Source organism: Lagopus muta, chromosome 24, assembly GCF_023343835.1.
Source record: "Lagopus muta isolate bLagMut1 chromosome 24, bLagMut1 primary, whole genome shotgun sequence".
Lineage (NCBI taxonomy): Eukaryota > Metazoa > Chordata > Aves > Galliformes > Phasianidae > Lagopus > Lagopus muta.
Window position 1 is genome coordinate 1,045,823 of NC_064456.1, and position 12,932 is coordinate 1,058,754.

General features: G+C 56.1%; 1 protein-coding gene across 1 annotated transcript; it reads left to right on the forward strand.

Annotated features, from left to right (window-relative positions):
• Positions 1-349: 349 nt before the first annotated feature.
• DENND2D (DENN domain containing 2D) lies at positions 350-9,544 on the forward strand. The gene is made up of 12 exons (XM_048926361.1): positions 350-785; positions 2,559-2,743; positions 2,938-3,050; positions 3,131-3,200; positions 4,077-4,154; positions 4,239-4,379; positions 5,957-6,105; positions 6,188-6,365; positions 6,525-6,566; positions 6,986-7,076; positions 7,200-7,439; positions 8,094-9,544. The coding sequence occupies exons 1-12, from the start codon at positions 728-730 to the stop codon at positions 8,153-8,155; spliced, it is 1,407 nt and encodes a 468-aa protein (XP_048782318.1). The 5' UTR covers positions 350-727; the 3' UTR covers positions 8,156-9,544.
• Positions 9,545-12,932: the final 3,388 nt, after the last annotated feature.

Here is a 12,932-nt window from a genome sequence, read left to right on the forward strand (position 1 = left end):
ATCCCCCCGGACCCACGGCTCCCAATGGCCCTGGTGGGGGAAAAAGACATCACCGGGGGCAAAAGGGGGGGTTTGGGTACAGGAAAGCAGCGTCTGCAAACTGCTCTGACAGCGGGGCTGAGGACTGTGCACAACTCATCGCACCTCACAGCTGTGCCCACAGGGCCGATCCGGGCGTTTTTGAGGGAGGGTGCAGAGCTCTGCCCACGGAGAAGCGCCAGCACAGGTGGGAGCGCAGCTTTCCCACACCTGGACAAAATCGCAGCTCGGCGGTGCCAGCTGGAGCTGCTTCCCCATCCCAGCAAACGGCCCTGGACCTGCGCCCTGCACAGGGGCGGCTCAGCCTCGCCCCCTTCCTCTGCCCAAAAGAGCCCCGGGGAGGCGGAGCGGCTGCTGCCGTAGGACATCCCTGCCGTGCCCGGCTCCTTTGTGCCCAGGGATGCTCCCGGCCCTCCCCATACTCAGGTAATCCCAGAACCACGTGCCCGGTGCTCCTGGTTCCCGGTGCTCCCCATTCTTTCCGCACCCCACGTTCCCGGTGCCGTCTCCCCAACCTCCATCCGACGCCAGGTGCGGCCCGGCTCCCCCTCCCCGCTCCTCCTCTCCTCTCCTCTCTTCTCCTCTCCGCCCCGTCCCGTCCCTCCTCCCCCGGGAAAGCGAAAGCTCGACGGGCGGAAGCACAGCTCCCCGCAGCGCCGCACCGGGGCCGCTCCACGTCGGGGCCACCATGGCCTCCTCCATCAGCAGCTTCTTCCGACGGAGCCTACGGCGCCCGCGCCGCAGAGGTGAGCGCTGGGAGGATCCGACGGGACGGGACGGTGCCGGGACAGCGGGAGCCGGGCGGAGCGGGGATGCGCACGGGCAGCGCAGCGCGGGCGCGTCGGCACCGGTTCGGTCCGCTTCAGCGTTCCCCGAGCCTCTGCCGCGGGGCTCACCCCAAATCCCGAGGCTTATCCCAAATCCCAGGGCTCGTCTCAAACGCCCTAAATCCCCGTGGTTTATCCGTTATCCGGGGGCTCACCCTAAACCCGAGGCTTTATCCCAGGTTCCGATGTTCACAACACCCTCTGGGGGCTCAGCCCGACCCCTCCCGTTCTGCCCTATTCCCACCAACCTCAACCAAAACCCATCGTGAACGAGTCTGCCCCACACCAAAGGGTATTTACACCTTTAGCTCAGCGAGGGCATCCCCCACGTGGAAGGATCGTCCCCAAAGGCAGCACCGCAGGGTGAACCGGAACCCGGCATCGTGGCTGCGCCCCACAGCCCTGGTACCCACAGGGCACGGTACCACTGGAGGATGGTGCAGAAATTGGTTTTTGACGATCTGTGAGCGTTTCTGAGACATAAATAGAGGTTTTCTCAGCAGCATCAAGCTAAAGCCACGCTCGGGGCTTTACGATTTTATTCTCAGCATTGAGTAGAAAGTGAAGCAAAAGCCATTTCCTTTCTGTCGGGGCAGGTGGGTGGCAGCACGGGGTGAACTCAGCCGGCAGCAAGGGCACAATGGGGCGGGTTGTGCAGCTCCCAGCTCTGCCTTTGGCTGATAAGGAGCTCGCTGTCAGCGTGGGAAGCTGCGTGTGCAGCATGAAGTCTTTCTTGCAATGCCCTCGTTGCGGGCAGGGTGCAACGCTGCAGCCTTTGTCCTCTCTGTGCCCATGGGAGGGAGGGGTGAAAATCCACAGCTGGGAATGTCTGCAGGCTGAAGGCTGTAGGTGCCCACCAGGCCAGCCTTAAGGGTGCACGACAGTGGCCAAGCTGCCACAGGAACCCACAGCCAATCCCTGGGATACAGGGACAGACTTCAGGTTTAATCCAGCTGCGTGCCCGTTTTCCTGCCTGCTATGTACCTAAGCACAGGTACTGAGCTCATCCCCCAGCCTTCCATGCTGCTGTCCCACCACGAGCACCCCAGCACCCTTGGGCATGTCGCTGTGGGCTCTCCTCGTTCTTGTTTCTCATTGTGGGGCTGTGAAGCTGACGCTCCCCAGCTGCTCTCCCAACCAGCTCAACGAGAAAAAGGGTGCAGTTCCAAGGAGCTGCTTTGCTGTGGGAGCTGTGGTTTAAGGAAAACCCTCTGGTATCTCATTTGCAATCAGCAGTTCCCAGGACTGAGTGCATCTGGCAGGGAGACTCTGGGATTCATCTCACGGAGCCCTTGGAGGTGCTCAAACCAGACCTGTGCTGGCTGTTTGCTGTTTCTTTGTCCCCCTAAGGAAACAAATCAAAGTGCTCTAAAAGCATTCCCATGTGGTTCTGCTCTCCATCCCCCCTCCGTGCCCAGGCATTGCTCTGGGCATCCCCAACCTCTCTGGAATGGGGTGAAGGAGGGCTGTGGGGGTCTGATGGTGCCTTGATTTCCTCCAGAAGACTCACTGAAGTTGTCTCTCTCCATTCCATGTTCTGCACCCATGGGTCCCCTGTTGCCCTCAGAGGGACCAGAACCCACTATGTGCCAGGTCCAGTTTACGAGTAGCCCTGTTTCTCCCTCCCTGCACACCTCCCAGCCTTACCTTTCACTGTTCTCTGCTGGTTTTGGCTTTGTTTTTTGGCTGCAGAAGGCAAACAGGAGGCCCCTGCAGCCGACAGCATCCCATCTCGTGTGCCTCTGGGAAAGGCAGGAGAGCGGAGCTCCGTCTTCTATTCTGCTGGGCAGTTCTTCTTTGAGTACCTGGTGGTGGTTTCACTGAAGAAGATGTCAGATGGACGTTATGAACCCAAGATAGCGTATCAGTTCCCAAAGGTATTTGGTCCTGCACCCTTCTGGGGAAAGATGAGTTTTCTGAGGTTAAGAGGAAAAAGGGGACGTTTCCCTTCCCCATCACCAGAGCCAGAGGAGTGCAGGGAGGTACCCCGTGCAGGCACCCCAAAGCCATCCCGTGCCACCCCAGCCCTGTGGGTGCCATCCATCCCCCTAATGGCATCATTTTGTTCCAGCGTGAGAACCTCCTGAAGGGTCAGAAGGAGGAGGAGGAGCGGCTCCTGCAGGCCATCCCCCTCTTCTGCTTCCCCGACGGCAACAACTGGGAGCCCGTTACCACCTTCCCCAGGTACCTGCCCTGCTGCGGTCCCACCTGGAGGGCTGTGGGCTGCCAGCTGCCCTGTGCCCATGCTCTGTATCTCCTCACAGTGAAACCTTTTCCTTCGTCCTGACGAATGTGGATGGCAGCAGGAAGATCGGTTACTGCAGGCGGCTGCTGGTGAGCGCTGGTTGTGGCTGCACCAATGGGAGGCGGTGTGATGAGCAGTGGGGGTTGCCCCATGGGCTTGGGGTGTTTTTTGATATCTGTTGGGATGTCAGTTGGCTGCTGGGTGGAGGAAAGCAGCCCAGAACAGAGCTGGGAGGTGGGATGTGGGAGGTGCCAGCCCCATACAGCACTGGGTACAGGGATGTGTGTGGTGCCCATGTTGGGTACGGAGGACCTGGGTGCTCTCAGCCCCATTCCATGTTCTGAGCTGTGGCTGCCTCTCAGCTCACGGATTCTGGGCAGCATGGGGGCACGATGGAGTTCTTCTTTGGGCCTCAGTTCACATGCAGGATACTTAAATAGGGACAGAAAGCCATGAGGCTGCAGCCCACGCTCAGTGACTTGCTGATCCCACCACCCCATCCTTCTCTCCCCACATCTGCACCCAAGATTTTGGTACTGGGTGTCTGAAAGGCTGAAAGCACAAGGAGGAAACGAGTGTGGGATCATCCAGGTGGAAAGGAAAGAGAAACCTGGGCACTCGCTGGTGCTGTTTTATCAGGAGGTGGGATTAGCTGCAGGAATGGGGCAGGAGGTGTCAGATGGGGAGGAAAGTTTGGGAATGTGCCACAGGGCTTTGTACCAAAATGATGAACAACCCTGGCATCCAAACTCCGGGCCCTGGTGCCCTGTGCTCTTACAGCACAGCACATCCATGGCTGAAGTCCCAGCTCTGAAAGTCCCCCAGCGAGCAACTGGGATTTTTCCCATTCCAATTCCAGAGAAGGTTCTCCTTGGGGTGAATGGGTCTGGAGATCACTGGGAGGAGGAGGGATCCGACGTGATGGGGCTGGGAGATGCTCAACCCCTTCTCCCATCCTCCTGCAGCCCTCTGGCCGTGGTGTCCGCCTCCCTGAGGTCTTCTGCATCATCAGCTGCCTGGGCTGCTTTGGGCTCTTCTCCAAGGTGGGGCTCTATGCGGGTACCGCTGTGCCAGGCGGCCGCCCTGCTGCCTGCTGGCATTTCGTGGCCTCCTTTTGCCTCCCTCAGATCCTGGACGAGGTGGAGAAGAGGCGTCAGATCTCCATGGCTGTGATTTACCCCTTCATGCAGGGCCTGCGGGAATCGCCCTTTCCAGCTCCGGGGAAAACAGTCACCATTAAAAGCTTCATCCCCGAGTCGGGCACAGAGGTTGGTTGTGGGGACTCAGCACTTTCTGTGCTGCTCCAGCGTGGGGCTGCCTCCATGGGTTTGGGTTGGGCAGTGAGGACTTTGTGCCCTGGGGGACAGAGGTGCCACCTCCCGTGGGTGAGAGCAGTGGTGAGGATGGAGCCCACCTGTGCGCGATGCCACTTTGCAGCTCCTTCAGCCCAGAGCCCTCGGTGCAAAACCTCACCTGACACCATTCCTGAGCATCGCTGCTCAAACAGCCTCAGCGTCAGCACTGCTGTGCTGGGGCTGTGCTGGTTCACACCCTGCCTCGGGGCTGCAACCCAGCAGTGCAGGCTGCAGCTCGCCCTCTGCACCGCCTCAGCCGAGCACCAAAGGCACGCTGGAGGCATGCAGCAAGCCCAGCTCCTACCTGCAGTGCTGCTCAGAAAGATCTGAGCAGGGCACGGTGCCCACCTCGCCCATGCAAAGCACAGGGCCAGGTTAGCACAAGCACAGCTTGTTCTGTTCTTCCCTTTCTCTTACGGTGAAACTGCAGTGAGAAGTTGGAAGGATCTGCCCTGGATCCTGCAACAGTGCTGAGCATCCCCAGGATGCGTCCTGCTGGGGTGGGTCTGAGAGCAGGATCCTCCCTCTCCAGTGCCATTTGGCAGCTGCCTGTCAAATTACAAGGGATTTCTTCATCCAGGAAAACTTGTGCAAGGGCTTTGCACGTTGCTCAATGCTCTGGCTGAGGGCCAGGCTGCAGGAGCGTGGCTGGGGGTGATGGGGAAGCAGGGTGAATGGGGACGTTCTTTGAAAGAGATGGAATGTGAGGCTCCTGGTAGGGGCTGGAATGAGGCAGGGAGATCCCAGGGAAAGGGCTGGAAACACATCCTGGGTGCTGCAGGGCTGAGAGCTGGACATCGTACAGGATTTGTGCTGGAAGAGGCTGTGGAGGCCCTGTGCTGCCTGCTGGGAATGCAGCACTTTGATGGCAGTGTCGCAGCACAGGGTGACCCCACAGGGCAGGCAAGGTGCAGAGAGGTGACAGGGCTGTCCCACCTCATGCAGCGCTGTGTCACAGCTCACTGCTGGGGGCTGTGCACCCAGGGCAAAGCCAACTGAAGGGACACACCACCACCGAACACCAGCCTGATGTTTCACCTTTGCATCCTTGCAAGCATGAAGCGTGCCTGCCCTCCTGGGATGGCTTTTGAGGAAGTCTGTGTGGTTTTCATAGCAGAAGTTGTGCCTTCCTCCCTTTTCTGGGCGACTTTCTCCAGTGCTGCCCGCAGGCTGTGTGCTGAGGTCTCCTACTGGGGCCTCGTGAACACTGGAGGACTTTGGTTACAACTCCACTGCCCTAATCAGTAAATGCTACAGTAGGCACTGCCTGTGGCATCCCCTGCATTTTGTTTCTGCGTGTCCCAAATCCCCGTGCAGGACAAGGGGAAGGCTGTGCTTTGCAGGAGGTCTCGATGCAGATGCTGCAAACTCCAGGATGTTTGGGCAGCGCCGTGGTCATGAATTGCTCCCAAATCATCTTCTGGGAGGCCAGGTGGGCACAGAAGGGACGTTTGCCCCTTACTCCAACCTCGGTGGCTCTCACCCCGCAGCTCATTGTGCTCACACGTCCTGTGGACGCCCACCTGGAGCACGTGGAGTTCCCAGCGCTGCTCCAGCGGCTCAGCCCCATCCTCATCCTGCACATCTTCGCCTCTGCCGTGCTGGAGCGGCGGCTCATCTTCCTGGCTGAGGAGCTGAGGTCAGTCCTGGGCTGTATTTTTACCCAAAATACCCCCCAGGCCCTGGGAGAAGCACAGGTTGAGCTCCTTGTGCTCTCGCAGTGTCCTCTCGCAGTGCATCCATGCTGTGGCTGCTCTCCTCTACCCCTTCACATGGGCTCACACCTACATCCCCGTGGTCCCTGAATGCCTCCTTGACACCGTCTGCTGCCCCACGCCCTTCATGGTTGGCATCCAGATGCGGCACCTGGAGCGAGTGCTGGAGCAGCCCATGGAGGAGGTATTTATTGCAGCCAGGAGGGGTGAAGGGGTCTGGCTGAGCGCTGGGTTCAGCTGTGACCCTGAGTTTGTGCTGGGTGGGAAGCAGCAATGGGGAGGAGCGCAGCGGATGTCTCGGTGGCTGTGGTTGCTCAGCCCGTTGTTCTGTGCTCTCTTCCAGGCTCTGATAGTTGATCTGTGCAAAGGGAAGATCCTCAGGGCGGTAGGTTTCCCCACTCAGGATGTTGGGCTGAGGGACAGCACCACGAAGGGCCCCTTCCCCACTTTGTCCCAGCTGCCTCTCGGTGGCAGGGCTGTGGCCTTGGCACTGGGAGTGGTGGGGGTCACCATCCCTGGAGGGGCTCAGAATGGTGGACGTGTGGCCTTGAGGGACATAGGTGGGCACGTGGGGTGGGGTTGGACTCGGGATCTCAGAGGTCTTTTCTGACTTTAATGATCCGATGATTCTGCGTCTTTGTGTCCCATGAAGGGATTCCTCCACCCACTGTGCTGCCCCATGAGCAGCAGCCTCTGTGTGTGGGGCACCCCATCCCCAGCATCACTGCACACCACAGGGCCCCGCAGAGCCCCTGAGCACCTCTACAGCCACATGGATCCTTCATGGCCCCATTTGCCTTCCAGGTGGGCGATGAGAAGGAGATCTTGCCCATCAAGCTGCAGAATGAGATGCTGGCATCTCTGAACAGGCACAACAGCAACAACAACATCCACAGTAAGGGCGTCTCTTTACATGGGGTTAAGGCAACAGAGGGCAGATGGTTCTCCTAATGAGACCTGGGCTCCATTTGGAATAACAGAGTCCCATCTCCACCTCTAATGCTGTGTCCTCCCCCAGCATCCGAGCAGCTGAATGCACTCATCTCCGAGGCCTTTGTGCAGTTCTTTGTCCGTCTGGTCGGGCATTACTCCTCCCACATCAAGTGGAGTAAAAACGGCCTGGGCACCTTCCAGGAGAGAGCATTCTGTAAGGCCATCGCCTCCAAGACCAACCGCAGGTTTGTGAAGAAGTTTGTGAAGACCAACATGTTCTCCTTATTTATTGAGGATGCAGAGAAGAGCAGGATCCCACAGGAAGGTAAAGGAGGCTGCAGGGTGCTGGGGGGGGGGTGGAGAAGGGGAAAAAATGCCCCATACTTGGACAGAGCTGCAGCTCTGTGCTGGGGATGCTCAGGGCAGTAAGTGGGACCTGAGCACCCATTTACCTTCAGTGCATTTCTCTGCTCCTATTAGCAGTCAGAAACCAGCTGGGCTCATTTTGACACTTAGGCAGACAGCCAACAGAAGCACAAATATTTGGTTTGGACACGGATCTCCCCAGCCTGCTGCGCCCTGCCCAGGGTACACAGGGACAAACCTGCAGCAGACAGAGGGCAGAATCTGAGCTGTTGTGGTCCTGCTGTGTCACCTTTTTTAGCTGCTTGCACTCTCATGGTCTCCCACTTTCTTCCTTGTTGGTTGGGTACAAAGCACAAAAATGGAACAGGAACAAATATGTGGGTGAAAACCAATCTGAGTGTAACCTGAGTTCACTGTGGGGGGGAAGTGGTGGTGGGTGGAGGATCCCCACAACCCTGTTTCACCCAGACCCCCCTGGACGTGGCCCTCTGTAACCCAATGCGTGCCATGCAGCCCCATGCACCACCTTCCAGTTCTGTGCACGAGCTGCAAGCACAGCTGTGACAGCTCTGGCCTTGTTTGCTGACCCCAAACCACCTTTCTGTGCCTACAGCCTACTTCCAGCAGAAGATAACAGAATACCACCAGCGGAAGAAGCACCGAAGGGACTCCTGAGAGCAGCCTGAAGGGCCGGCACCCAGCAGGGCTGTGTGTTCCACCTGTGCCCAGCCAAGGGCAGAGCACTCCGGATTCTGCTGGGTCTGTCCTGCCTGAGCCTCATGGAAAGCACCCAGCACCGGTTTCTGCCCTTTCCCTTTTCCCTCAGGGCACCGTTGCACTGGAAAATAGTTTTGCACAGAGCTCACAAGCGGGCTGGGGTGTCTCCTCCCACCTGGCTGGGCCAGGAGCATGGCTCAGTGCTCAGCCCCACGCTGAGCTGCTCTGGGGAACCCCAGCGCTGTGTGCTGATGGATGGAAGTGGGGGGCAGCTGCAGGACCGGCCATTGCTAAAGGAGAAAATGGACCAGTGATGAGTAGGGAACACTGTTAATTTCTAAGTAAGCCAAACATGGGTTTGGCAAATAGGTAGCATCCTATGGAATAGTTTCTGAGGATTCTGGTATCTGCTGTCTTTGTTGGTGATGCACGGAACCACTTCAGCTGCTTGGGGAAATGAACTGACAGGCTACTTATTCACAGCATAAGCAAACCTGGAAGTCACAGGACTCTGATCTGCAGCAGAGAGAGGAGAGCTGGGGAGGAGGAAGTGCTGGTTAACTCACAGTAAAACGTGGCAACGTCCTCCTCACTGCTGGGTTTGATGCCAACCCCTGCTGTATCACTGTGGTTCATCTCAGTGCTGCCACTGAAGCGTGATGCCTGCAGCAGACTTAAAGTACTCTTAAAATACCCTCACTGCTCTGCCCTTTTTCTAATGCATCTGCACAGGAAGCAAGGGCTGCTGCACAGACTCAGAGCTGCAGGTCTGCCTGGTTCCTCCCTGGCACTGGATCTTCCCAGGGGAGAGAAGGGATGAGCAGGGAGAGATGCTGGCTTTTCCCAGCAGGAGGTGTGGAGGAAGGCAGAGCTCTGTCCTCCTCTCCAAGGCTGCGTGGCCAAACTGCCCCATCTGAGTCATCACAGTATCTCTTAATATAACCTCCTTCCTCCTCCACTCCCCCATGGTGGCACTGAGCTGCTGGAGACGTTTAATAACACGATCCATGATCCACCTGCAGATGTTTGCTCAGAGCTGCTGGGACCCTGACAGAACTGAGGCAGAAGCAGAGGGCATTTGTTGGAGGAGCAGCTGAGGGTGCAGCCCTGCACAAATAGAAGCAGCAGAAGCGCTGCTGAAGAGCAGTGATGTGCCCTGCTATGCTGCAATAAGGATGGTGACTTTTTGCTCCGCTTCTGTTTGGGTTGGGGGAGGATGAGAGCTGTTTGTCAGGGCACAAAGGGGCTGGACGACTGCAGGCGTCGTGTTTGCCTCCACAAGTCCCAAATCATGGGGAGTGAGACAGTTACCATCAGCCTATGGGAAATAAAGAGCAGTGAACTTTGGCTGTGCTTTTTTTTTTCATCTCCCACCACAGAAGGGGAAGCGGAAACGCAGGGCGTTAATAAGCAGCTGTTATCCTTTCTGCACAAACCACTCTCCCACTTTTCCTTCTCACTCGTTGTTGTTTGGAGAAGTCATTGACCTTCTGAGCTGCATAACGTCTCATTGAGGAGAAAGGGAAGTGGTCCCTGCTTTGGCAGCAGCTCTTCAGTAATGAAGCATCGCCACTGGCCTGAAGGTCTGGAAGCTGCAGCTGCTTTGCTTCTGCCTGAGAGGCACCCAATGGAAAGCGACTGCTGCTGAAAAGAGAATGGAGGTGTGCAAAAACGGCTCCTTTCCTCGAGCAAGGTGTAACTCCAATGCATTTTATGACATCCTGCATGTGCTATGATTCAATGAAAGAGGAAGGAAAAAAGCCCAGGGCCACAGTCTGCCCCCAGGCCCCTAAATCCTGACCCCCACCTCTTCTCCTGTCTTTTTCCCCTTGGGTTATGCTCTAATTTCCTCACAGCTCAGCCCTCATTTCCTACACCTTTATGAGTGGTGATGTTTCTGATCTGTGAGCACTAAGAGCTTCTGGATTTGGGTTGGCCCAACATTGAAAATCAGCTTGACTGACAGAACTACTTACTCACCTGGGCAGCACAATCCAGCAACAGCTTTAACAACACCCTGCCCTGTAACACCCAGAACCTGGACCTCAGGGATGTGCAGCAAGAGCAGCAAAGAAAGCAGATCCAGTGCTGAAAAGCAGGGCAGGTGCTGAAGAAAATCCCCTCCTTTCTTTGGGCTGCCTCCCAGAGCAGCTGCTTGCAGCCGTGCTCAGCTCACATTGCAGCCAACCAGCAAAACTCCGTGCATTTTTAAACCCTTCTTCCTGCTCAAGGTCTGTCTCACACTTTGCTCTAAGTCTGCAACAGTAAATAAAGCAATGCCAGGAAATGTTGCCCTGAACTGGAAAGTGCTCATTTCTGATAAGCTGTGAGTGCAGCTCCCAGCAGTACAAACAACCAGCAGGCTGGGGCTCCGTGCTTTTGGTTCTGCTGCACAGCTGCCCCGTGTGGAAGATGAGGTTTGTGTTACGGTGTGTCACACCAGCAGCAAACAGCCCTGTGCCTGTTTAACCTACCAGTCAGCACAGTCACCATTGCTGAGTGCTTTCAGGTAAGTGCAGGATAACACACAGCTCTTATCAGCACGCTGCTCTGCTGCCTCTGACCTCAGAACACTGCTGTGGCCTTCATCCCCTGAGGATTAAACCTCTCCATAACTCCATTCCCAAATGAAACCAGGCACAGAGAGGCACTGGGTGAATGCAGGGTAGGAAGAAAACACAAACATGAAACACAACTGATGCTCAGATGAGCCAGAATCAGAGCCCAAGCTATCTCAACATCCTCTTCCCACTCTAAGCCCTTGCGGAAGGCAGGGAACCCCTCCATCAGTCCTTACAGCACGCAGCAGTCCAGCACCAACTCACATTCTCAGCTTCCCTCGATGGTTTCACAGGAAACCTCATTATGAGCTCTGAAGGATGTGAGGTCCATGCAGTGCTGCAGGAAGCACAGAGGCTGCTGTTGCTGCTGCTTTTCCCTCTACAGCATCTTCTGCATGCAACAGAGCGGAAAAGGAGTGTCACAAGGTTGGCGTGAGTGTGTAACTGCTGCTCCTCCTCCACCTCCTACAACAACTTTAGGCCTACAAGCATATCTGGGATAACCTATGATCACAAACAGCAGGGCTGCAGTGCACAGTGCCAAAGTTCATGCGTTCCATCGTCTGTTACAAGCATTTATACAATCCCTACGCCCACAGCAGTGCCCTGCACGGCTGGGGTTACAAGCAGTAATGTTCCTTTATGAACAGGATGCTGCCCTCTGCTAACACTGAAACCTGATCTGCACAGACATGGGAAGGGATCCCTGAAGTTGCTCCAGCTTTTGGTTGACAAAAAGCTCAGGAAAAGGTATCACAGTGCATTTCCCCATTGCAACAGGCATTGGACTCCCTCCTAGCAGCTTGTTTGGACCTGGACAGCCCCTTAAAGACTTCAGTTCTTCACCACATCAGTCACAAGCATCACTGATAAGTTACTCAAAGCAGCTTAATCTCAAGACCCTAAAAACCAAGAGAACAACTCCCTGTTTGCCCCACTGCTTCAGCAGGGACTTCCCAAGGTCCTGAGTTCTGCACCCACCCCCATCTGATGGAAGGAATCCCATAGTGGGAAGACTCAGCAGCTTCCAGCACTGCCAGTCCTGCAGGCTCTTCTCCACCACCTGAAGAGCAGCAGTGAGAGGCTGGGCTTCCCCTGACAGAACCTTCATCCAGATGAATGCAGTTTAGATAGACTAAGCATGAATGCTATCTACATCTCAGTTACCTGGAACTGGGGCAGCTGCTGCCCTGAAGGCTGTGTGACCAAACTCCACCACACTTGCTGGGTGAGCAGCAAGGAAGGATGCAAGCCTCTTCCTACCAAGGCAAAGCCAACACTGCACTTCCTGCAGCTGGACGTGCTGCCATGGAGAAGTCAGCATCTCACCCCAATGCCTGCAATGCCCCAAGCAGGAGCCAGCCCCACTTCTTCCCTCCTCAAGGGAAACATCTGACTGAACCAGAGCTCTTCTCCCTCTGCGTTCTCTCTCAAGCATCCCGTGTTTCCAAGTTGCCACTGGGGAGACTTCACCTCTGTCCACAATAAACTGATGCCGGGTCTCTCCCAGGAGATGGAAGAAGGGTTTTTGGGTGAGGAGAAACTGAATTTTCTCCCCCTTTCCTGTGAGAGTTTTCCACTCACTGGGCTGCCACAGGAAATACACATTTCCACTTCCCACAGCCAAGCAGGGCTTTGGTTCAGCATTCTATTGTCACTGCCTTTTAATGAGCCACATCCACTCCTTTCAGAAAAGAAACAGTTCTCAAGCACTGCTGTGCTCTGTGTTCCCAGCAGACAATTCTCCATCACCATCAGCCAGACACCTCATGGACAGGTCTGGGCTTTCAGCCTCCAGGCTCCCAGCACATCCCACCAACAGCCCCAGGCAACCAGAGCAGATCCTGCTGTGCACAGCAAACCTGGGCCCTTTGTTCAGGGTCCAAAATTCACCTTAGTGCCACAGCGAGGCACTCACTGCAGCACTTCACTTCTGCCTGTTTCAAGCCTTCATTAAATCCAGCAGCCTCCGCACTTGAACTGGTATTAAAAACAGAATAAAGAGCAACTTACCACATTACACAGCACAGAGAAGTCTTGGAGATCCCAGAACAACATCACTGTGCAGTTACAGCATTAGAAAACTGCTTTTTAAATGGCAGGGTGGCTGCTTCTTAACATTAAGTACTTCAATCCAACAGGACAGAGCAACTCACACATCTGAAGACAACGGC

Coding starts and splice junctions, on each gene's coding strand:
- DENND2D (XM_048926361.1), top strand. CDS start 728: ATGGCCTCCTCCATCAGCAGCTTCTTCCGACGGAGCCTACGGCGCCCG. Junction 786..2,558: donor ACGGCGCCCGCGCCGCAGAG/GTGAGCGCTGGG, acceptor TTTTGGCTGCAG/AAGGCAAACAGGAGGCCCCT. Junction 7,077..7,199: donor CAGCAACAACAACATCCACA/GTAAGGGCGTCT, acceptor GTCCTCCCCCAG/CATCCGAGCAGCTGAATGCA.